The 26,229-nt window shown below is 30.2% G+C and overlaps 2 protein-coding genes across 3 annotated transcripts in view; one reads left to right on the top strand and one right to left on the bottom strand.

Annotated features, from left to right (window-relative positions):
* Positions 1-578: 578 nt before the first annotated feature.
* On the bottom strand, positions 579-20,688 carry LOC128395138 (probable serine/threonine-protein kinase nek3). The gene is made up of 5 exons (XM_053355539.1): positions 20,309-20,688; positions 18,942-19,078; positions 18,516-18,717; positions 6,239-6,345; positions 579-3,769 (listed from the first exon to the last, which is right to left on the bottom strand). The coding sequence occupies exons 1-5, from the start codon at positions 20,686-20,688 to the stop codon at positions 1,356-1,358; spliced, it is 3,240 nt and encodes a 1,079-aa protein (XP_053211514.1). The 3' UTR covers positions 579-1,355.
* A 2,876-nt stretch (positions 20,689-23,564) lies between these two features.
* The window catches only part of LOC128395625 (lachesin-like), a 29,643-nt gene continuing 26,978 nt past the window's right edge, over positions 23,565-26,229 (top strand). For both annotated transcript variants that reach the window (XM_053356086.1, XM_053356087.1), the window contains exon 1: positions 23,565-24,114. In XM_053356086.1, the coding sequence (XP_053212061.1) occupies positions 23,790-24,114 (325 nt within the window). In that variant the 5' untranslated portion in view covers positions 23,565-23,789. The remainder of the gene's footprint in view (positions 24,115-26,229) is intronic.

Below are 26,229 nucleotides of genomic sequence, written 5' to 3'. Positions count from 1 at the left end.
TTTGTAAACAATCAATTTAATTGTTATACCATTACACCATATATATATGTTACTCTGTATTACCTCAAGTCAGCAAAGTGGGTGATGATGATGATGATGATGATGATGCTACAGGTACAAGAAAGATGATGTTGAAGGTAAGGTCAGGGTGGGAATCGGATTTGTTGATTTAATTACAAAATTTATGTATTTAAGGAAACAGGGATCGGTTAATTAACCTCTTGAGATTCGTAATAATTAAGTATATATACATTGGGAATAATAATAATTAAAGTCACAATGTTTTCATGTATATAATTAGAGAGTAAAGAAAATGATTACAATCAATTATTAATAATAGATTGACAGTAAACAACAATTAAAACCAATCATAAAGTTAAATAATTAATTTTTCATCATTTGATTAGGTTAATCAATTGTTGTCAAACTCTGATTTCCGAAAGTCAAATCCGAGGATTTGAATTATTATAAACAATAATATCAATCAATTGATTCCGTTATTATTAATTAGTATCGCGAATTAAGTTAATTAATAATAGTTTTAGTATATAAAAAAGTTAATGACAACAATTAAATCATTTAATTTAGGAATGACATTGTTATTAAATTTGCTTCATTCATAACGTGTGTGTATTTAAGTGTCAATTAAATGTTGATAATGAAAAAAAAAATATCACAGATTTACAAGTTATTATATCCTAAGGGCAAATGGTCAATATTGTTTACTCATTTTCATCCTTAATCCTTATTATTATTATCAATATTATCCAATAATCAGTTGATTGGTCAATCCAATTGGTCAACACATAAAAACGTTTGGGTTGACAAAAATGATGTAAACAAATGGTGATGATAATTAAAGGTGAACTAGCTGGCACATTGTGCTAATGTTTTGTATGTACACATTGATTCATATAAATTAAAGGTTCGATAATAATAATAATACAATTGCAATTAAGGAGCAATTTAGAAAAATGATTTACAATTAATATCTACAATAAGTGTGACCATCATCAGTGATTTAAATTGGCAGCAAGCAAATTAATCCTCGTCTTTAAATTGTTTGGAAAACTTTTTTTTGGCAGATTAACACTTTTCCATTGGGGAAGATATTTGAGCAACGATGATGATAATTGATGAGAATGACGATGACGATGATGATGGTGATGGTGATGATAAAATCCAACAGGAATTTGGTAGAAAAAAAGTTCTTTCAACAAGATTTTATGTAATAGAAAATATTTACAATATTTTTGGAAAATTTTGTTCTTCTCCAAAAATTAGAGAAGAAAATAACAACAACAATTAACAAGAGAACAACAATCAATGGTGTTGGAGAATTGGAGAAAACAATCTCAAACAATTTCAGGTCTTCGTGAATCTATTGAGTTAATTGTCGATAAATTTTCACGTAATTGTTGATCAATACGATCCTTATTGATATAAGATGCTACCTGAGATTGACAAGGATAACAGGCAAAGCCTAGTTGATAATGAGGGTGGGAATTGTTGGTTAAATTTGCTTGTGAAAGGCTTGAGGAATTGCTGGTGTTCATTGTCATCTGAACTCCTCCGGTTGTTGAAACATTTTCCTGAACAATTGCAGGTAAAGCTTGAAGAGTTGTCGCTAAATCAGTTGATTGTTGTTGAAGTTGCAATTGTAATTGCATTTGTTGTTGCTGTTGTTGTTGTTGTTGTTGTTGCTGCTGTTGCTGATGATGGTGATGGTGATGGTGGTGATTACTTATTGGTAACATGAAATCACCTCCATTGTAAATTGAATTGTCTCTCCGTTGGTATTTATTTGATTCACAATCAACCGGCATGAACAATTTAGCTGTGTATGGATCATCATCAATACATTCATATACATGTTCAACCACTAGACCAATGGGCAAGGGTAAACCAGCTGATGAACGTAAATGATGATGAGGATGTTGATGTAAACTTACACCTAGAAGATTTTGATTTCTAGATGAAAGAGTTTGATGATTGATTAATTGTTGCTGTTGTTGAAGTTGAAATTGTTGTTGTTGTTGTTGCTGTTGCTGTGATGATGGTGTTGTAAGTGTGTCCATTAATTGAGCACAACCATAAGTCAAATCTTTCACTGATGAGCCTAAATTTGAACTTGCATTTCCGGGAAGAAGGTACTTTACACCTAATGGACTGATAACATTGAGCGTTGATCCCGATCCAGGACCGATTATTGGATCACGAATATAATGAGCTGCATTCTCACTGGACATATATTTAGAAGTTGGTGTGACCGAGATTAGATGACCACCTCGTTTACGAAGGGTGGAAACATCATCTTTTAAACTTGCACCAGGTTCCATTGGTCCAATGTTACGGGAACAGATAATTTTACCGTTAAGCGCTGATGCCAGTGACCAGAATCGTGATTTAATGTTAGTATCACGAATATAAAGGTAAAAGAAGACACCGAGTGCCGATAGAGCGGCACCAAGAGCGAAAACAACACCGGTAACCATATTAGAAGATGATAGATTATTTGATAACCATGAATCGGTTGATAATTGATTAGTTGTTTCGTTGATCATCATTGAACCAGGATTAATTTTAATCCATTGATCATCATAACCTGTTGATTGTGTAGGTGACACTGGTTTAATTGTTGTTGGTGATGATGAGGACGATGAGGGATCACGAATCATTCCTGGATGAGGATGTCGGATGAAAATTGAAGCCTCATCATATTCAGGATCACTTGATGAAACTTTATCAGATTTATCGGTTTCAATGTTAACATTGGACGATGATGATGATGATGATGATGATGAGGGCGATTCGTAGGTATTTGAGTAATCAGATTCACCGGCTGAAGGTACGGATGAACCTGAATTAATTGATTGACTTTTATGATAAGATGAGTAAGGTGAATGTAGGTCACTTTTACTTCGTGCTGATGAATCTAACGGACTTGACGGAATGATTGAAATTTCCGGTGATGAAGATGAAGATGAAGATGATGATGATATTGATGAAAAAGGTGATGAGCCAGGATGAGGATGCTTAATATAAATGGGTCGATCATCAAAATCATTGGTCACCTTACCAATGGTCAAGGGTGAAGGTGATGAAGATAAACCTGAATTTTGATTACCAGTTAATCCTTTTGATGTTGATGATTCTTGGATTATTGGTGTTGTTGTTGGTATTAATCCTTTTGAGCTTATAGATGATGATGCTAATGAGATTGTTGATTTACCTGATGATAAAGGTGATAAAGTTGATGATGATGATAAGCCTGAAGATAATGATGAAGATGAGGATAAAGAGGATGATCCCGATGATTGAGATTGTAACCTCAACTCAATTGAATTATTCTTGGCCCCTGATTTGGTTAAAGATGAAGTTGTATCTAAATAGATTCTGGATGTTGTGTTGTTGTTGTTGTTGTTGATTTTATCATCATTATTATTACGTGTTGACGTTCCTGCGGCTACTGAATAACCTGAGTTTAGGTGTGTCAACCCATTTTTCATTGAATTTTCAATGTTTGAGGCATTGGGATGAACATGGTTTGATTCAAGGGAATCAGGTTTAAGTAATTCAGATGAAGATGAGGATGATGTTGGTGGTGTCTGAGATATTGAAGGCACCGTTGAAATTGAAGAAGAGGAGGATGAGGAAGATGAAGATGCTAAAGATGATGATGATGATGATGATGGCGATGATAATGGTTTGCCAGGTAATTTACTTCTCGGGGTTGTTGACTGCCATCGATATCGTTTCTTTTGATTGTCTTGATAATCAAAACAAAAAGAATATAAAAAGAAAATCAATTAATATTAGTTTAATCATTTCTCTCTCAAGGTAAATCTTATTCTTCATCTTCATCAAAATAATGTCTCACAATTAATCATCATTTTCCAAGTCTCATGTTTAATAAATTGTCAATAGACAAAAGAATCATTTTCAATATTGAAACTTTATCACTTGATACGATTAATTCATTATTATTATCTAGGGTAAACTAACCATCATGAAAGAAGAGTGAAAATTTTTTTATTCAATTTATATTTTTCCATGAAAATTCATTGGGTATCATGAATGTTAAGAATGTAAATTGTTCAGTTTGATGTTTGATGTTTCATGTTGTTATTATTATGGTTATGGTGGTAAATTAGATTCTGAAATGTTATTAATATATGGAAACGGAAAGGGAAAGGGAAGTTTCGGAAGAAGGGAAATTGATACTGGATCATGATGATGATGTTGATGATGAGAAAGTAGAGCAAATTGTTGATGGATGAAGATGGAGAGAGAGAGAGAGAGAGTAAAATATGCAAAAGGAAAACATTCTAACAATAGAAGAGGAAAAAAAGAGTAAACATTTGAAAGAAAAGAGAGAGAAAAAGTTAAGCAAAGTTTAGAACTATGAAAAGATTGTGTTGACAGTAAGAAGAATGTAAAAATGAAAGGAGAAGATTAAAGATTAAATAGATGAGAAAATAAGAAGATGATGTCGAAGAGGATTATCGGTGTGAATGCGAAAGAGACAGAGACTCAATGTGAGATCCATTCGAATATGAATCGACCAGGAGAGAGAGAGAGAGAGAATACTGATAAACAGATGAAGGGATTAAAACGAGAGAGAGAGAGAGAGAAAAGTCGAATGAAGGACTTTGTTATCAGAATTTGTTCTAATATCTAATTTCTAATTCAAAGAGATTGAAGATGATAGTAATGACCATCGTAAAGAATGGGACAGTTTATCGGATTAGCGAATAAAAAGAAAGAGAAAAAGAGAGAGAATGAGAAAGTGAAGGCAATAACAACAAACGATTTGCAAAATGAACCTGAAAGCAAAAGGATAACCAGTTAACTCAAAATAAACACGTTCAAGTTTGTTTATTGTTGTTGTTGTTGATCAGGATACACTCATACACTTATATCAAGGTAAGAAAAGGTAAATCTCATAAGATGGAAAACAAAACTCGTGCAAAAATAAAGGTATGGCAATGGGACTAATACCTTGTTTTTTTAAAGGAACGTCAAAGAAAAGAAGCTTAGATGAAGAGACAGAGAAAAAAAAGAGAATAAAAAAAGTTCGAAAAAAAGAAAATCTTATAATCTGTAATAATCATAATACTAATAATGTAATAGACTCAGGTATTAGTATATATTATGCATATGGATAATAATATGACCCTAATCACAGAGGTAATGAAAAAAAAATGTTTCCATAAATTGTGAATTTGTTTTTTATTAGCAACTCAGGTAATCACTCAGCTGAGAGATTAGGTAAGAGGATTGATAAGAGTGAAAGGTAATCTTCTGATAAATGGCTTTTTAACCTGACCTTTTTGTTAGAAAGATGAAGATGATGAGGATGAGGAAGAAAAGAAAATAATTTCCAATACATTTTCTCTTCACGAGACTTCATAGGTAGATGAGATGAATCTCCATAGGAGTTTCGGATAAGAAAAAGATATTCATGTTTATTAGAATTTAATATTCCCCCTGGGAAGTTATCGCAAATTTAGACCAAGATAAAAAAGAAACCAACTGATATTCATTGGACATTTACTACGACGAAATTATCAATACTCTCAGAATTATGATAATGATGACAACGGGTCAGTAAAAAGATGAAGATAACAAGGAAGAGAGAGAGAGAGACTAATGCTTATTAGAGTAATATTAATATTCAATAATAAGAGACTAATAATGGACAACAATGGACAACAATGGACTCACGCTAAGAGAGGGAGAGAGAGAGAGATGAGAAACTTTTCTCTTGATAATCTTAATATTATTACAAAATAATAGGTAACAAGATATTAACAAGGTGAATATGCAAAGTTTACATAGAGAGAAAAAAAGATGAGGATGAAGAAAAGAAAATGATAAAAAAAGAGAGAATCTGGATCACTCAGGTAGAGAATAGAATTTTTTTCTGTCTGAAAGATGAAAATATGATGATAAGTAAAGAATTACATTGATAATGGATAATAATGGTTCTAAATAAATATTGACCATAGAAAAAAAGAAAGTTAAATTAAGGTAAGATTTTCTTTTTGTTCTTTATTTCTATTTGATCTTTTTCTTTTCTTCTTTTATGTATAAAGAACTGACCATTGGTCAGTTGAGATTTTAGAGAAGAGAGAGAGAGAGAGAAAATTACTTCTTTAATAGATAAGCTGATGATGATCATGATGAAAAAAAAAGGTTCATCTTTATGTAACATTTAATGGATTAAGTGACTTACCTGGTAAACATTGATATTGTGCCTCAAGGTATTTAGGTGTCTCTGGGCAGGGATCGCCAAAGTAGGCGCTGGTCGCGGCGATTAGACAACTTTGTTTCATTCCACAGCTAAATTGTGATAATTAAGTTAATTATCATCAGATTGACAAGATAATTAGAATTAAGGTGAGAGAGAGAAATAAATATTTCGATTAGATTAAATAAAGAAAAACAAAATTAACTTTTCTTTTCGCTTCCATAGTTACAAGTTCATTCATTCATTTATTCATTTATTCATTTGGTTAATTTTTTTTTCCTTCTTGATTGTTGATTGTTACAATTAACTCTCTTTAAGTGTTAGTACAGTTAATTGTAAATAATTAACGGTTCATTTTGTTTCTTTTTTCGTTTCATTCAATTTCCAATCATCAACAGTTGATTGTTGTTACCTATTTGAAAGGGACAATTTCTGGTTGACAGTTAATGATGATAATCAAATTAGATTGATGATTAACTTCAATGTTTCTAATTGTAATAAATATTAGATACATTTTATCACGATCATCATGATAATCATCATAATAATTATCAAGGTAACCAGAAAAACCATTCAGGTTTATGTAAATGATGAAAAGGCAACTGACCATTGGTTATTTGTTACTCTTTTTAAACAAAAAGTAATAACAATCAAAAGTTAATTGAATAATAATTAAGGTCTCAAGTTATAATTAAGTTAATGTTCAGTTTTATATATTTCCTGTTTTTCATTTCAACAATTACCTGATCAATAACCCAAACAATTAACGGTCAGTATTTGTGAATATCGTGGTTAACGGTTTCCTCCTCATCTACATTAGTAATCTTATCCTCTTTTATAAATACAACAAAAAACAATTGATCTAAATGATTATTGTCTATAAGGTAACAATCAATTGATTAACTGATTAGCTGATTATCTTCTTGTTTCCAATAATTACCATGTAATCATTGCTATTATTAACAACACACACACACTTTGCAGCTTACCACTCACACTGACTACCTGTATGTTTACAATATAAATTAAGCTGAACAAAAAACCATTATCATTAATATTACTTTTTATTAATATCATCATCATGATAATCATTGATTCACGTATTTAATTGTAAATATAAACATGAGGAAAGGTGAACGGATGAGTTAGAGAGAGAGAGAGAGAGAGAGAGAGAGAGAGAGAGAGAGATGAACATTGACCGATCATCAATGTGATACCTGAAAATCAGGATTATCTGTAATAACCAATTTCCAGAACTGAATTAAAAGGTAACTATTATCAGCATTTTCTGTTTTTCTATTTGTTTATTATTAATAATATAATAACTTTTTTATTTTTCTTGTTGTTGTTTCCATCTATCAGCAAACTAACTGATTATGATGATCATCATCATTGGGATGAGAATGAGATGAAAGCTGATGAAGAGACGGGAGATTTGCTGTGAAATCGTGACTGATAAGTGAGTTTGATAAAAGGGATCATAGTTGAGCTTTTTATTATTATCATCATTGTAGATTGAGAGAGAGAGAGAGAGGGAGAGGGAGAGATGATAAAGATGATGAGAAAGAGAAAAAGTTAAATACAATTCAAACTGTAGGTTGGAACCAAAAATCAATGTTGATGGAGATAAAAAAATATCCGGATGATAATAATAGCCCCTTAAAGGTATCATTGGCGATCTAATTAAAGCCATTTACCTGTTCACCAAGTTAAGAATAATAAATTGATAGAGAAGAAAAAATTTCTCCAATTCAAACTCCCATTAGATTGAAATATAATTTACTCTGGAAAGAAGATGATGATAATGATGATGATCGAAGAAGAAAAAATAACCAGTGAATGTCTCTCTCTCTCTCTCTCTCTCATTCTCCTCTTAATCTGATGAAAGAGCAGATTATCTTCATCATCATCTCCATCCTCATCTTTTCCTTCCCTACCCTTTGTAAACTGACCAGGTCAACATAAAGGTAACCTATTCATGTACCTGTAAATATAAATTTCCCTTACTAATGATATAATATATTACATTTTAGAACCTTTTTTATATGGATTTGCAATACAGAGGATAAAAAACTAATCATCATCATCATCATTTCCCAAATGATTAACAAGTTTTTTTTTGTTCAGTGATAAAAAAAACAAGAGATAATGTTAACCAGAATCATCATCATCATCATCATCCTAATCATTATTATCCTCATCATGTTTAAATTATCGTATTATTAACAAATATAATCATGAAATTATATAATAATGATACTACTCCTTGGTGAGTTTACTTCAATTAAAGGTTCAATTGAAGGTGTAATTGAAATTTAATTCCTGGTTAATATAATCAATTTCATAGGAATAAAAAAAAAGGATTCAGGAAAACCCATTCAAAAGGCTTAATATCATGAAGCTTGTTTTTTTTCATGGTAAATCTGATTCACTTTTCAGCTAAATGGTTACTTTAAATTTAAACTTGTTAAGTTAATTTTATATATCAACGTGATTAAGACAAAATTAACATTCAACCTTAATTGTAATTGCAATAATCTTAATCATGATGATGATAATAATAATAATAATCATCAGCATTGGAATCACTTCAAGAAAAGTTTTTTTTTCTGTAATATTAGTTGGGTGAAATTCAATGAGAAAAGTAATAAATTGTTAATGTATTTTTCACTATTGATTGTTAGTTAACTAGCCAATCATTGAGGAGCAATTGAACACAATTAAGCTTGACAATTAGCTTGACATTATCCTTTTGTTGGAAATTGAGATTAATATTATTATCAGTCTAATCCAGAGCCAAATCCTAATTGTGTTCAAAGATTAAAATTAAGGAAATGATAAAAAAAAACAAACTTTTCACTAATAACATTTAATTCATTTAACAGTTAATTATAAATCAATTATTTATCAAGGTAGATTAATTATCCTGATTTAATTTTCTAGATTAGCTAATAGATTAAAGGTAAAAAAAAGTAATTGTAATCAATAGAGTTGATCAAAAATTGTCAATATAATATTAGTTTGTAGGTAAATTGTTACAACAACTATTTAGACTTTAAAAGTTGATTTAGTTTAATTATCCTTACGATCCAATGGTGATAATTGTTACTAGTTAATTTAATTAGTATATTTATCATCATTAGCATCTTTTAGTTATCATTTAGAGAGACCAGTTTCCAGCATTGAATACTTATTACACCAGGTAATTTTTATCTAAATACAACTTATCATCATCTTCATCTTCCTCTTTCTCATCCAAATCATCATCATCCTCATCATCTTCATCTTCACGATCAATTGAATTGAAAAGTAAAGTTTTTCAATTCACTTTACTTATTGACACTAACCGTGTTTACCATCATATTCAATTTCATTTTCACCAGCATCTTCATCATCATCATCATCATCATCATAAGTATCATTATCATCATCAGAATCACCCAATGCATCTGCATCTTTCCATCTGCATCATCATCTGTAAATGTCATTTCCAGTACAATGAGGATTAAGAATCTGCAGCAAAAAAAAATCATACCCTGAAGGCTTTACGATCATCAGGCATCAAGATGAAAGGAAAAGAGCATGGGAAATATATAATTCAGATTAAGAAAAGGAATACACATTTTCAACAGATGATGAACAGAAAATTCAATCTCTTCTTCATGGTTTCAGTATTGAGATTGAATTTTGATTCTTGAAATTTTAGAAATTTAAAATTAATGGTAAATAATGTTTACCAAGTTGGATGAAAACTTTTCAATTTGTGGTGATCATTTGAGTGGGTATTTAATATACACGCACTTAAATAATCAATCATCAATCATAATATTAAATTATTGATTAGTATCAATTGATAATAATCAACTCTCTCTCTCTCTCTCTCTCTCTCTCTTTCACTCACTTACTTTGCTAATAATCAAAAGTTTTCACTTTATTAAGATTAAGAGAGATGATCCATCAGCTGATTTTGTTTTTTTTTACTTCTTCTTCGGGTGAAATGAAATACAAATTAGGAGATTGATAGAGAGTGAAGATTGTAATCAATTAATTGCAATCTAATTGCAAATCAAACTAATAAGATAAACTTTTATTAACAGAGTTACTCTTATGTGATAAAGGTCATTGGAAATATTAAATAACTTGAAAGATGAACTGAATCAAGATAATTATCAGAATCATGGTAAGTAAAAATGATGAGGATGGTTAATTATCATCGTCGTTATTATTGTTGGATGATTAAATTGGGAGCTCATTTTTTTTTGAGTTTAAATTTGTCAATTTTAATGAAGTAAACAAATTGGTTTAAATTAACACACTAATCATACACCATCAGGGGAGGTCCATTGAATACAAAGATATATTTAATTCTGAGGGATTAAGACTAGTTCTTATCATCATGATTTAATAGAAGAGAGTGAGAGAGAGACCATGATGATAAAATGATGATATTGATGATGATACTAAGAGGATATTAAGGATATAAAATGTTACCAGGATGATGATTAAAGAGCCGCAAGGATAATGTTGTATAAGATGAATTGAGTTACCGGGATGAGATTTTTAAATTGCTGCTCATTGACAAACACACACACACACACAAATTTGATAACAATTAACAATCATTAATTAGATAGATGATAATGTTTATTACCTTTTAAATTGTTAATTGCAACTTTTTGTTTTCTTTTCTCGCTTTTCAATTTATATTTTGTATTAAGTCACATGGGAATATTGAAATTCAAACTGTCCGTTTTAATAAAATCATCAGGTACATCAATTCATGCGAACGGAAATGATGATGATCGTTGATTGCTACTGTTTAATTCATTCAGGTAAAAGAGTGAGAGAGAAAAGATGAAAAATGGAAGATGAAGAAAGGAAGTCGAAAGATGATAAAAGAAAGGTAAGAAAGGGAGAGAGAGAAAGATACTTTTCATCAAGAAGAAAAAAAGATGAAGATAATTATAGTGGGTAAGATGATTTTTCATTCAGAGGCTTTCAAATTATCTCAATAATGGTCTCTCTCTCTCTCTCTTTCCATCTTCATCCCTCCTCATCATCATCTCTATGTCATCATAATATGTACCCAGAGGGGGTTAAATTAATAAGTTGTTTTAATGATGACACTCAAAGATGATTATCGTTAATAAAACAACAACAAAGTGAAACGACATAAGCGATGATAGGGAAATACAAGATGATGAAGATGAAAGATGAGGATGAAGATGAGAGAGAGAGAGAAAGAGAGAGAAAATTAAGTTTAAAATTTTAATTGACTTCATAACTAACGATAATTAACTAAAAATATGTCGATTTAATATTAAATTTATGTGACATTTAAATTTCTCCTCTCAAATATATTTATTAGGAATTAACAATTAAGCCTAAGTAAGTTTACCTTGTAAATGAATCAAAAGCAATATAATAAAATACACTTAACTATCCAACGGTCATTTAATCAACAATTTATATATATATTGATTTTATTATTATTACAATTAAAGATTCAGGGTTAAAGTGATTTAGTTAAACAAGATTGGTAATATAATACATATAACATTCAACAATTTACTAAATAGTTTTAATCTACCTTTAAGTTAATCTGTTGAATATATTATGGTAAATGTTTCCAAATTAATTGTATCTGTAATTAGAATCACAATTAATCTGTGAGAAGTTAAATCTCATCAATTCAGCTCACGATCAAAGGAGAGTAAAAAAAAGTGGGGTTAGGGTGTGGCAATGGTCAAGTAAGAGAAGCGAAAAAGAATAAAAAAAAATTCGATTTCGATTTCGATATTAGAACTTTATTATTATTATTATTCTTATAAGAGATACTTTTCTCACTCAATGATTTTCCCTCGAAAACTAATCAAAAGTAATTAAGAAAGTGTATTAATCAATTTACCACCATCAATGACAACACTGTTAAACTATTAAATTAACTTTTAAATTGCAATTAAAAAGTTAATTGTATTCAAGTGATGACAAGCGGGAAAAAACTTTCTTACGAAAGTTTTTTAAGGTTGTTTGCCAGACCCGTGGTTTGTTGAAATGGGAATCGTTTTTAATCGAGAAATTCAAAACTAAATTTCTTTTTCTTTCTCACTACTCTCTTTTTCTCTTCGTCCCATTCTCTCATCTCTTCCTTTTTCTTTCTTTTTCTTTCTCTTTCTTTCTCTTTTTTTTCTCGTCTCCTTTTCTCTTCTTTCTCTTTCTCTTTCTCTTTCTTGTTCATCTCTTTCTTATTCATCTCTTTCTCTTTTTCTCTTTCTTTCTCTCTCTCATCCCATTCTCTTTCTCTTTCTTTTTCTTTCTTTCTCTTTTTTCTCGTCTCCTTTTCTCTTCTTTCTCTTTCTCTTTCTCTTTCTTTTTCATCTCTTTCTTTTTCATCTCTTTCTTTTTCATCTCTTTCTTTTTCATCTCTTTCTTTTTCATCTCTTTCTTTTTCATCTCTTTCTTTTTCATCTCTTTCTTTTTCATCTCTTTCTTTTTCATCTCTTTCTTATTCATCTCTTTCTCTTTTTCTCTTTCTTTCTCTCTCTCGTCCCATTCTCTTTCTCTTTCTTTTTCTTTCTTTCTCTTTTTTCTCGTCTCTTTCTCTTTTCTCTTTCTTTCTCCTCTCTTTCTCTACCTGTCTTTCTTTCTCTTTCTTTTTGAAATACGCGCTGTAAAAAAGCGCAACTGCGCATGCGTAAATTAAAATCTTTGAGTCAGAATTTCTCATGAACGGCTACTCAGATTTTGTTCGTACTATTTTTCGCTACTGTAGTATTTTCGGCTCTATTTTTCGGTACCTCAACATCTCATAGAATTCTTTTATCTTGAGCACAATCTTTACCCAAAATTTGAGCTTATCTTAATCAATATAGTAGATTATGATGATGATATTTGAGTTAAATTGACTTTTATGCAAATTGTGATGAGAGTGAAATTGAATTTGAATATTTTCAGGTCTACAGAATTGATGGTAAATTAACTTGCAGTAAATTAGTAAATTGTTGTCAAATAATGAATGATGATTACATCTGATTGTTGATTAAGGGAAAGATAATATTAATTTGGTGGCAAGAAAAGATTTGGTAGTTTGATAAATTCAACAATTTACTTTTCTCCCTCTTTCTCTCTCTCTGTGAATTAGATGTTAATTCATTTGTCAAGAGTGAAAATTTGAATGATGATAATAGAGAAAGAAGAAGATGAAGACAATGATGCAAAGAGAAAAACATAATAATGATGCAGATGAAGATGAAGATGAAGATAATGATTATGTTGATGGTGATGATGATAAAAGTTACTTAGCTAATGGTAAATGGGAAAAACGTTTTCATCCTTGGTCAATGTAGTAGCATTTTAATTAGATTTTTTTCTGATGTTGAGGTTTTTAATTCAGTGTGAGTTTGAATTGAGAGAGAGAGAGAGAGAGAGAGAGAGAAAGAAACTATCATCATATGAAGGTTAATCTTGATGACAAGCGGAAGTAATCATTATCATGGTGTAAAAACATTCAATGAAATTAAGTTGATTGTAAAGTGGGATGATGATGATGAAAGAGAGAGGCAAAAAAAGTGGAAATTAGATTCAAAGTTGAATGCGTGTTGTTAAGATGAAGAGCAAAAAACCAGCACCAATCATCAAGAGCTGATGAAAATGATGATGACATTTGCAATAGTTTTTTACCGGAGGACTAAAGTAAGATGATGATGATGATGATGATTCTGCAATTTTGTTGACATTCTCAGTGTTGTCATGTTGGTTGCAAATGAACACATGATGTTTACAGATGGAGACGAGATTCCCTTGAGCAATGTTACTACCAAATGAAATCAACTGAGAGAGAGACTTGAAGATGGAGTAATATAAAAAAGACAAATCATCTTGAAAGAGGGAGACAGTCAACATTAAATGATGATAATAGTCCTGATGAGGATGCAACTAATTTGATGATTGCTATTCAATACTTCCCTCTCCTCCTCTCTGCCTCTCTCGCTCTCTCAGTCACTCTCTCATCTTGGGACCAGAAGCTATTAAACAACAGCAATCACATCAATTTATTTACACTCACACACAAAAACAAAATCCAATCCAAATGTCAATCAGGAAAACCTTTTTTTTTACAAATGCCTTGCAAACAAAACGATTAACCAGTTGCAAATGTTTGCATCCTCATCATCATCATCATCATCATCATCATCATCCCAATCAAGTGAAACAACAAAAACGACAGCAAATGTTGAGGTCAGTTATTAGTCCGTTAAGTTAATAATGTAAACCCTATGATTTGACCTGCACAAATAATACAATTTGCATAATTGTTTGGACTCTTTTTTTTCTGATCTGTCATCATCATCATCATCATCATTATCATCATCATCGCCACCATAACTATTATCATGCATTTTTTTGCAAGCTAATAGTTTGTTGGGCTTCCCGTTTGCAGTTTTTTTCTTCATTTTCTGTTCTGTAGATAAACCAATATGGCGGAAGGTAAAAGCCTCTTTTACAGCGAAATCCAATTATAAGCTTGAATAGACTTTGTTTACATGATGATGATGATGATGGAGATAAAATTGCTTCTTAAATATCCCATAAATGGCTGCTAATGTAATACAAATACCTTTTTATCATAAGGGTTATTCATGTATATTCAGGTAGGAATTTATTTATAAGAAAACTTTAAAATATAATATACCTCAACTTACGAGTACGGGTTTTAGCCTGAGGGGTTTTTTCACTTTTTCTTCTTCTGTTAATAATTTTCTTCATTCTCTGTGTAATAGAAAGTAAATAGAGAGAGAGAGAGAGAGAGAGACTATTTCTCATTCTCTCATTCAGTGGAAATGATAAAAAAATAACCTTGGGCATTAGATGATAATAGAAAAAAAAATGAGACAAATTATTTTCTTTTCCAGCATTTGATTGCATTTTCGTTGTGTAGTTGGCAAAAATAATACACAATGACCAACAATGATAACGTGTTATTATGTATTGGTCAGTATTAAGAAAAAGGCAAGAAAAAAATGGAAATAGTTTGTAAAAAGCTACTGAAAGCCTATGGAGATTGAGGATTTTACTTTTACCTAAATCATGACCTCAAAATGACCTCAAAAAGATCAGAGAGAGAGAGAGAGAGAGAGAGAGAGAGACGAAAGAAGACAAAAGTTGGAGGGAAAAAGATACATAGACAGAGAAGAAGAGAAAGAGAGAAGATTAAGAGTCTATGGTCACTTTCTTTCTTTTGGTAATGGTTATTTTCTCTCTTTCTATTTCTGTCTAAAAACGGGAAAGGTGAAAAAGGCCATTACTTGCTGACCGACCAAAGGAGATTATCGTTTAGCCTTAAAATAATATTTTATTGACCAGTCGGCACAGTCTGTGGTCGTTACAGTCAATGACGACCTTTTCTTAGTCCAAAAAAAAGGTATTTTAAGTATTAAAAGAAAAGCGAACAAACTTTTCGACCTTTCCTTTAAAACTTCATCAGTGTATCATCTTCATCTTCATCCTTCATCAACAGAATCATCATCATCATCATCATTATCAACGTCGCCTTCACTTTTTTTTCAGCTTCATCTCCAAACAAGAAAAGTAAAATGACCGACAAGATGAAGATGAAGTAGGAAAGTAACAATTAATAGACTGTCATTTAACTTATTCTTTTGAAAAAGAGAAATGATGATGAGGATGATGAAAGAGACAACTTGAAGATTGACTATTCGAGGAAAAAGAATTACAAATAATCTTATTTTTTTTCTTCTCAAAGAAAGAAAAAAAGTAACAAAAAGATAACATGTAGTGGGTTAATCTCATCAGTCAGTGGAAGACTGATGATGATGATGATGAGAATGATGATCTAGAAGATGAGCAATAATTATATACCCAAAGAATTTGCTACTGTTAATAACCTGGAGAAAAGTAGTAATATTTATCCATATGAGACCAAAGAAAAGGGAATTTGTTGATTATGGTTTGAAAATCTAAACCAAAGTCCAAAGAAAATGACCAGTTAATGGTCAGTAAATGACAGAAAACTATTTCAAACAAGAAGAAATGTAATCATCAGAGTGACCATCATCATCATCATCATCATCAAAATAATGATGATGAAATTTTTTCATCTTCTCCCTAGAAACAGAAATATCTTTTTCTCCAACTCAATTTAATCATATTGCAAATAACTCATCTTCAAGTGAGAGAGAAAATTTCATTAAAGGTGATGATGATGATGATGATGATGATAGAAAATTACATTCCAAAAGGTGAAAAGCATATACAAAGATGACACAGGAAGGAGTGAGAGAGAAAGACACACATACAGTAATAGCTATTATCATCTTCATTTTATAGTAAATTACATTCACAAACTATTATCATTATCATCATGATAATCATTGAAACTATCAACATAATCATCATCAACAGTTAATTCCCATGTAATTTATAGCAGCAATAACATTATAACCATTGAAATGACACATCAACCTCCACACACACACACACACACACACACAACTATTCAACAAGTAAGATTAAGCTTCTCACTGTTTGCAGAAATCATTATCATTATCATCATCATCATCATCATCATCTATGTGACTACCTGTTACACAATTAAGCTTGTCTGTTCAACAGTTGATAAAAAAATGGATATAAAAATAAGTGAACCGAGAAGAAGATGATGAAAAAAAAAGGAGATTTGAAAAGCATTATAATGTGAAAGAGCATCTTAAAGATGAAGATGATGGAGGAAAAAAAGAAAGTGAAAGTTATCCTGATGAAGAAAAGTAAGAAAAAATATTGGGAGTGGTTATTTGATATGAATCTGTCATAAGAAGTAATGAAAACCGTGAAAGGCTAGTTGACCATCTAATTATTATGATTATTAAGGTTTAATCGAAACATTTAAGATGATGAGGATGATGAGGAGAAGGAGGGAATTGAGTTGATGATGGTGGATGAAGATGGAGAGTGGGGAGGAAATGGATCAAGTCAATGAGTATCTATTTCATAGTATTCATGGTGAATCCATCAAAAAGTTTCATTTTTTTCATCCTGTAACTTGAATCTCTCCATTCATGTCTATGTCTCTATCTTTGTAATCATCATGTTGTACTAATGAGTTTGTCTAAATTCTGGTTCCACCAAACAATCAAATCTTATTGTGTTAATTGTAAACATGTTGACATTTTTTTTTTGTCTCTATCATGTTGTTGTTGTTTTTAGTTTTATTTTTCTTCTTGAGGTCTTGTTATTGTTTTAACTACTACTGTGAATGGATGAAAGATGATGAAGATAAAATGATGTGTGTAATAAACACACATTGAAATGGTTAAAATGATGATGATGATGATGATAAAGATGCTAATGTTTACTAGTCCTGTCAAAGATGATGAGGATGATGATGGACACAAGATTTACTAGATTCGTCTATGGGAAAATGAAGTAAGAAAACACTTCTAAGAAAGATACAGTAGTTGCAATGGAGTAATAATTGTTGGTGTTGTTGTAGGAGGAGGAGAGCGAAGAGAGATGAAGATGAAGATGATGATGATGATGATGAAGAAAGTTGTTCAACAAAGAGAGAGAAAGAGAGAGAGAGAGAGGATACAGTTTTTTCTCACAGTTTTTTCTTCATCATCTTTTTTTTCATCTTCTTCTTGCCTTGGAGATTATAATTTGTTGTCTCTATCCTTTGCTACAAGAAAAGATGAAGATAAAGTTTTGGAAAATATTGATGATGAAGATGAAAGATGAAGATTGTTTTTGATTTTTTTTTCTTTTTCTCTTTTTTTTCTCTCCTTCCACTGGGTCAATATAATAGTCAAGACTCAGAAATTACTTTCATGTGGATTAAGAAGAGGCGAGAGAAAAAAAGTTTAGAAGGAGGGATTAAGAGGATGATAATCAACATGGATTGAAAAGTTGCAAATCCATGATTAGTTGTATGTTTTGTATGAGAAAAAAATAGATCATCAATCAAGTTAATTAACCGAGAGATTAATAAATTACTATTGTTTTTAGTTGCCTGTTAATCAGCAGGGTTTTTTTTTCAAAGTAATCAAGGAAAAACATTGTGAACACCAAGAATAAAAGTATTATTTGTATTTAGATAAATACAAAAAGGGATAATTGGAATTACTTTTTTTTTAAATTGGTAAACAATCAACAATCAACAAGATTATTATTGTTAAAAACAATAACACCAATTGAATGAAATGAATGATTAATCTATTTGCTAATCATGATCAATTTAGATTCTTACCTTTCCTCCATGACCCTGAAGCTTATTGGTGACATACAATCAACTTTCATATCATGACTTCCGTGATCATTACAAGTCTGAATTGAGAATCGACCGAAATTTGCTCGAATTAGATTAATATGAGTATCCTTTTCACAGACAATTTCGAGAATACTGTTCTCACAGGCAGTTGCTGTTCGATATTGAGGTCCACCTCCACGCCCTGAACGAGAGAGAGAGAGAAACAAATCGAAAGTGAGAAAAATTCGAAAATTCGAAAAAAAAAAAAAAGTGAACTTCATTTTCTATCAGATAAAAATTGAACAAATGATTCCATTGATTGAGTGAATATGAACCTTGAGGGTAAATTACAATTACTCTTAATGATAGATTGAGATATGGAGAAATTTGAACAATTTTTTATTGGAATTGTTGTTGATTATTTACCTGAAATTAATCGTTTTGATTGGACTAGAGATGATGATGATAATGGTAAGATGATTGTTGGTATCAAAATGAAACATATGATCACTTTTAACAAAATATTTACAATCCAATTAACGTAATTTAATGGCAATGAACAATTAATGGTTTACTTATTATCATTGATTTACTTGCACAATTAACACCTCTCATCATGAAACGATCATCATTACATGATAACGATGATGATGATTTTGATGATGATTGAAACACTTTTGAATTACCTATTAATCCACAAGGAAATTGGTTACAATCAATTAGAATCATTATTCTTAAATCACTCAACTCTAATTCATTTGGAATATAAAAAGAAAACTATTATCAAGTTTATTCTGAAAATTAAAATGAAGAAACAATTAAGTTGGTTTGAGTTATAGTTGAAAGTTATTTAATATTGGACACAATTAGTAAATTCATTGTAAGGTTGTTATGATTAAAGTTAATCACAATTAGTTGGAAAGAAAATTATTCAACTGATGTTTTCTTAACAGCAATTACTTTACAACTGAACAAGAAAACAGCTCAACAAAATCAAGGAACAATTTTCCTCTAGATGGCGTTAGTTTTGTTGACGAATTTTTTTCGAACTCAAGTAGCGACATCTCTTGAGTTTTAGGCGAACATTTTGATTTTGATTAGTTTTAATTGATCTGTTTGCTTTTTTTTATTTTTATTACAATTTAAGTTAAAATGGTTAAGGTTAATTAGTTAATTGTTAGAAAGTTGAGAAATTTTAAAAATTTAGAAATGATCAAAGTGATAAAATTAGATTTCTTCATTAGTTTCAATTGATTAGTTGATTGACTTAATCATTAGACTGAGACTAAAATGATTAGATTTTAATTGTAATTAAGTTTTTGTTGTCGTTTTCTAATAAAAATTTAACTATTTGAAACGATAGTTTCGGATTCACCTTAAGAATTGAATAATATTAACTTATATACTCACAATTATAAATATAACAAGAACTTTAATGTTGTCTAAGGAAAGAGGGAATGGGGACTAACTAGAAGGATACAATGTATTACAATAGAACGAAGGTGATCATGATACACTGATCATGATCACCTTCAGAAGTTTCTAGAACATTCTAATAATCGATATTTCAATACGATATCGTGACAATTAACGATGACCATGAATATCATGGTCATCATCATGGTAACGTCCCAGACGTAACAATTACTAATCAATAATTTTGTTACATTACCCCCGTCCTCTAGACGAAAGGTCTCTCTTTCGTTACGATATCGATTAATTTATAAGCACAATTTTTGCATTTAATAAGCACATCGAATGCGACAAAAACACCAATTCAATATTATTCATACTTTATATTAACCTTTACATATTCGGAGTTACAATAAACTTGTTTATGTTCAGAAATTATAAACTGAAGAACATCTTCAGGTACATAAAATTTAATTACATTAAATAAAGCAGCAAATTCTAATAAACATGCACGAGCTTTTTCCAAAATTTTCGCTTGTTGATCAAATTTACCGTTGATTTCGTCTTCAATTCCCGAACAACGAAAATAAGCATATTTCATGAGTAGCTGGTTACCTTTGATTTTACCTTCAATCGCTTCCATGACTGATTTTGGAGCAGGTCGTTTCAATGTTTTCTTCAGCGTTAATATTTGATCGATGGCAATCCCTACCACCTTGACGAAGTTATCATTTTTATCCTTCAACACCTCTGAAGTCATCTTTAGATTACTGTTAAAAGCAAAAAACAGCTAATACAATTAGATTAATAACAATAAATGACATATAATATGGTAACATTAACATTAAGAATGTTAATTTACAAATAATTCATTCAAATAACAAATTCTCTCAACATTTTCTTAAACATTAATCCAAGTTAGAATGAGAAATTGCAATAAGATCTCCATTAACTTGATTATCACATAATTAATTATATTAAAACTAGAACAAGGTATGTAAAATTCCCATGGATCCATCGGCCACGTAATTTAAAAGAACCATCTCCCTTGCTACCAATAGCGCAATGAGTTGGATAAGGAGGAGGCGACTGTTGACACAACAACCAGTCCACAAGGTACCATCTCCTACGTTTTAACCAAATTTCTAGTGATCAATAAAACTAATTAATTGAGTTGAGAAGCTAATCTATCAATATTAGCTTCCATTTGATTGATCTCCATCACCAGACCAACGATGGAGTTACTTGAGCTTTGATAAACATTATCACTAGCTCGTCGAAGAGTAGCCTCAGCTCGCTGGGCTCTTTGTAAAAGATCATGTACTGAATTAATTTCGAATTGGGCAAAATACTGAGAAATTTCAGGCTTGATTCCTCTGACGATCAACCTTATAACTTTTCTCTCATCCATCTGAACATTAATTCGTTTACAAAGTTTAATTTGGTCCAATATAAATGATAAAATCGATTGATTTTCCTTTTGTTTCCCTTGGTACAATTTACTTTCCATCAATTGTACGTAATTTGGATTAACCATATCTCTGAGTAGCATTTCTTTCATTACATTATAATCAATAATTTTATTTTTTACATAAGAAATGTACCAAAGTTTAATAGTTCCGGTGATAAATAACGGAATCTCTTCAATCGAAGGTCATCATCCCATCCAACAGCAGTAGTTTCGAATTCGAAATTTTCAGGCCAATCGAAAATGTCTTGATTATTATCACCACTCAGTCGATAAATATTCAGATTTGGCTCAGAGGAAAGGTTATTGTGAAGAATAGACATCTCGCATTCGATTGTCCAACTATTAAATTTTCTATCTCAAACAACAACCTTTATATTAAATAACCTTAACAAATTCTATTGATAAATATATATCACCCCAACTTGCTTTTGAAGCTGTTTAAGGTATCATATTTATATCATCAGTTATAACCTTAAATAATTCTAGAAATTGTGACAAATTTCAACACCTCGACTTGCTCTAGAAGCTGTCTTGAGGTATATCCTTATGTCACAATAAAGATGAAAATCTCCTTGAAACTTACCAGTTTCACTTTTATTATTTATTGTACCAACTTTATTGTATTGATTTAAGCAAAGAATAAAATTCGAATCCTCGAATCTTCGAAATTGCGGCACACAAATCACACGAACATCCTGCCTAGGTCGCCAATTGAAACGATAGTTTCGGATTCACCTTAAGAATTGAATAATATTAACTTATATACTCACAATTATAAATATAACAAGAACTTTAATGTTGTCTAAGGAAAGAGGGAATGGGGACTAACTAGAAGGATACAATGTATTACAATAGAACGAAGGTGATCATGATACACTGATCATGATCACCTTCAGAAGTTTCTAGAACATTCTAATAATCGATATTTCAATACGATATCGTGACAATTAACGATGACCATGAATATCATGGTCATCATCATGGTAACGTCCCAGACGTAACAATTACTAATCAATAATTTTGTTACATATTTGAGGTGAAAGACTTACTCAGGATAAATTTAATTGTTACAATTAAAGAATTGGTTACAAATGTTATCAATTTACAAGATCAAGTTCACCTAAATGATTAATACAATTACAGTTAATTTTGTTATCTAATTGTTACTTTTAATTGTTTTAATGATACAGGAAAATGATTATAATTAACAGGATAATTTATCTATTTAATTAAGTGGACAATTAAAGTTTTCTTCTGATCTTTTCAATCAATAAAGTTGATTTTAAACTTTAACAAGTTGTTTAACTTTTTCATTGACCTTAAAATTGTTGATTATTAACCAAAAAATGAATTAAATTGCTCTTTAATTGCTAACTAATTACATTGATCACAATCAGATTTAATCACATATACGACTATTGTTTAATCAATCTGATCAATTACTTTAAAGTTAATTTTTAACTTTTCTCAGTCTATTAAATTAACTTTAAATGGTTGACCAGTGATTATTGATTGAAACGATCAGAAACTTTTAATTGTCCACTTTAATTAAAAGAAAATCAAATAGATAATTTAACCTTTTAATTAATATAATCATTTCCGTGTATCATTAAAACAATTCAAAGTTAATTGTAATTGTATTAATCATTTAGGTGAACTTGATCTTGTAAATTGATAACATTTGTAACCAATTCTTTAATTGTAACAATTAAATTTATCCTGAGTAAGTCTTTCACCTCAAATAGTTAAATTTTTATTAGAAAACGACAACAAAAACTTAATTACAATTAAAATCTAATCATTTTAGTCTCAGTCTAATGATTAAGTCAATCAACTAATCAATTGAAACTAATGAAGAAATCTAATTTTATCACTTTGATCATTTCTAAATTTTTAAAATTTCTCAACTTTCTAACAATTAACTAATTAACCTTAACCATGTTAACTTAAATTGTAATAAAAATAAAAAAAAAGCAAACAGATCAATTAAAACTAATCTAAATCAAAATGTTCGACTAAAACTCAAGAGATGTCGCTACTTGAGTTCGAAAAAATTTGTCAACAAAACTAACGCCATCTAGAGGAAAATTAGTCTACCAAAGGGAAAGATTTTTTTTTTCATGTTTCTTGATTTTCTTGAGCTTTTTTTGTTTAGATGTAAAGTAATTGTTGGTAAGAAAACATCGATCTCGAATAATTTTCTTTCCAATTAAAAGTGATTAAATTCAATCACAATAACCTTACAATGACTTTATCAATCATCTCCAATATTAAATAACTCTCAAAGTTAAATTGTCTTAATTGTTTCTTCATTTTAATTCTCTGAATAAACTTGATAATAGTTTTCTTTTTATATTCCAAATGAATTGAAGTTGAGTGATTTAAGAATAATGATTCTAATTGATTGTAACCAATTTCCTTGTGGATTAATAGGTAATTCAAAAGTGTTTCAATCATCATCAAAATCATCATCAAAATCATCATCATCATCATCATCGTTATCATGTAATGATGATCGTACCATGATGAGAGGTGTTAATTGTGCAAGTAAATCAATGATAATAAGTAAACCAGTTAATTGTTCATTGCCATTAAATTACGTTAATTGGATTGTAAATATTTTGTTAAAAGTGATCATATGTTTCATTTTGATACCAACAATCATCTTACCATTATCATCATCATCTCTAGTCCAATCAAAACGATTAATTTCAGGTAAATAATCAACAACAATTAAAATTTTCTAGAAAATCCTATTCGATTTTCAATCCAATTGATTAACCGGAACTCTCTCAACTAATAATTAACAAATTGCGAGACTCACATAATCAACCAATCAATTCTTGAATATATTTACTATCAATATCTAATTCTAATCAACTAAGAAAAGATTAATTGAAAATTGACTAACTGATTGATGAGCTGTAATTAAAAAGTAACACAACATAATTAATTATCTTGAATTTGATATTAATCATTAGCAAAATCAATGAATTGATTGTTTTAAACCAGATAGTTTTCTCATTATTATTATCAACTGATAATCATCATTAACTATTCCAATATCATTAACAATTTAGACAGATAACGTGATTAAATTGTTTCCCTTAATCCATTTCTCTTTTGATTGTTGATTAACAATCAAAAGAACCACAACCGGAATTAAAGTATCCCAACCAATCAATCAGTGGAAATGACTACAGAGTCAATGATTGAGATAACAATTTGTTGACATTAAAATTGACCATTAAACTGACCATCACTGTAATAGAAATAGTTGTTAGTCTGGCCAATGAAAAAAGTTTCTTCATGAAATCTTATCCATGATAAGATTATTATAAGAATCAATAAGTTACCTTTAGCCGAAAGAATCACGATTAAGATTCATTAAATTAGGAATTGCTGATTAATCACTGATAATAATCAATGTTAATATAATGATGACGATGAGAAGGGCTGACATGATGAAATTTTTTTCTCTTCTCTCTCTCTCTCACTCACTTGCTCACTCATTCAGTTCTCTTTCGAAGGATAAAAAAAAGAAAAGTTATTGATACAACAATTTCCTCCTCCATCTCCATCTCCCGCTTCATCTTCATTTTCCGCTTCCTATTTTCTCACTCACTTTTCTCTCTCTCTCTCTCTCTCTCTCTCTCTCCCTTTAGCTCTCATTATGACTTTTTGCTCTCTCATTTGTTCTAATTTTTGTTCTCTCCCTTCTCTTTCCTACCTTAATTTGCCAAAGCTTAGCGACTTAATTGCGATTAACTTGATTTACAGTTTGCTTACCTTGCCATTTATTTGCCCTTCACCCGCTCACTCACCTCCCACCTCAACTCCTGAACCTCTCATGATGATAATCACAACCTTAGATACTACAATTGACATGATAGATTCAAGAATAATGTATCACACACAATATTAACTTTACTCATCCTCTCTCTCTCTCATATGCAATTTCCCCTTTTCCACCTCTGATGTTTTCCATAGGAATAAATTGTTATCAAGCTAATTGTAGACTAATTAGCAAACAATTAAAAGGTTCATAGCCACTATTGGTTTCATTTTCTGATTAACCAGCAAAATGCTATTTACATGGCTGAACTTTACTGAATATTATCCAAATTACTATTATCTGATTTTCGAGTTGCAATTTTTTCTATTGTCTCTCTTTTCATGATATCAATCAAAATTCATCTCATATTTTCAACTCTCTCTCTCTCTCTCTCTCTCTCTCTCTCTCTCATGCTCTTGGTTCTGCTTATTATCAATAAAATTGAATTTCTCTCCCTGATTCTGAATTTGATTTGTTCTTCATTTCAAATATACACGAGAATCGAAAATGAATATTGTCATGAAAATGAAGAAGAAAAAAACTTTCATCAGAATAATATTAATTTCTTATGAAGAATAATTTGCATCAACTGTACATACATGAGTTTTATCATCCATATTTACAGGGAAGAAAAATATAATCAACAACAATTTATTTTCATTAGAGAATAAGAAATGGAAAATGTTATTTTTTCTTCTTTAATTTATATTTAATTCTAACTTCAAGTTAAGTTATATCTCTAAGAGATGAATGAATAGAGAGATTTATTGAGAAAATTTTCATCTTTTCCCAAGTAATTTAATAATTTTATCCATTGGATGAGTAACTGTATTTACTATGAATGATAAGATATCATTAATTTGTTGGCACTTTATACGTAAAGGTCAGTTGAAGTGGTCAAATGGGAGGGATAAGGTGGAGTAGATTAGATTGTAAGTGGTCAAAATAACATGGAAGATGAGTGAGTGAGAGAGAGAGAGAGAGAGAAAAGGAAG

This window comes from Panonychus citri, unplaced genomic scaffold, assembly GCF_014898815.1.
Source record: "Panonychus citri isolate SS breed McGregor unplaced genomic scaffold, ASM1489881v1 Contig00141, whole genome shotgun sequence".
Lineage (NCBI taxonomy): Eukaryota > Metazoa > Arthropoda > Arachnida > Trombidiformes > Tetranychidae > Panonychus > Panonychus citri.
The sequence above is the reverse complement of the archived record's forward strand: the minus strand, read 5'-3'. Positions and strand labels throughout refer to the sequence as shown.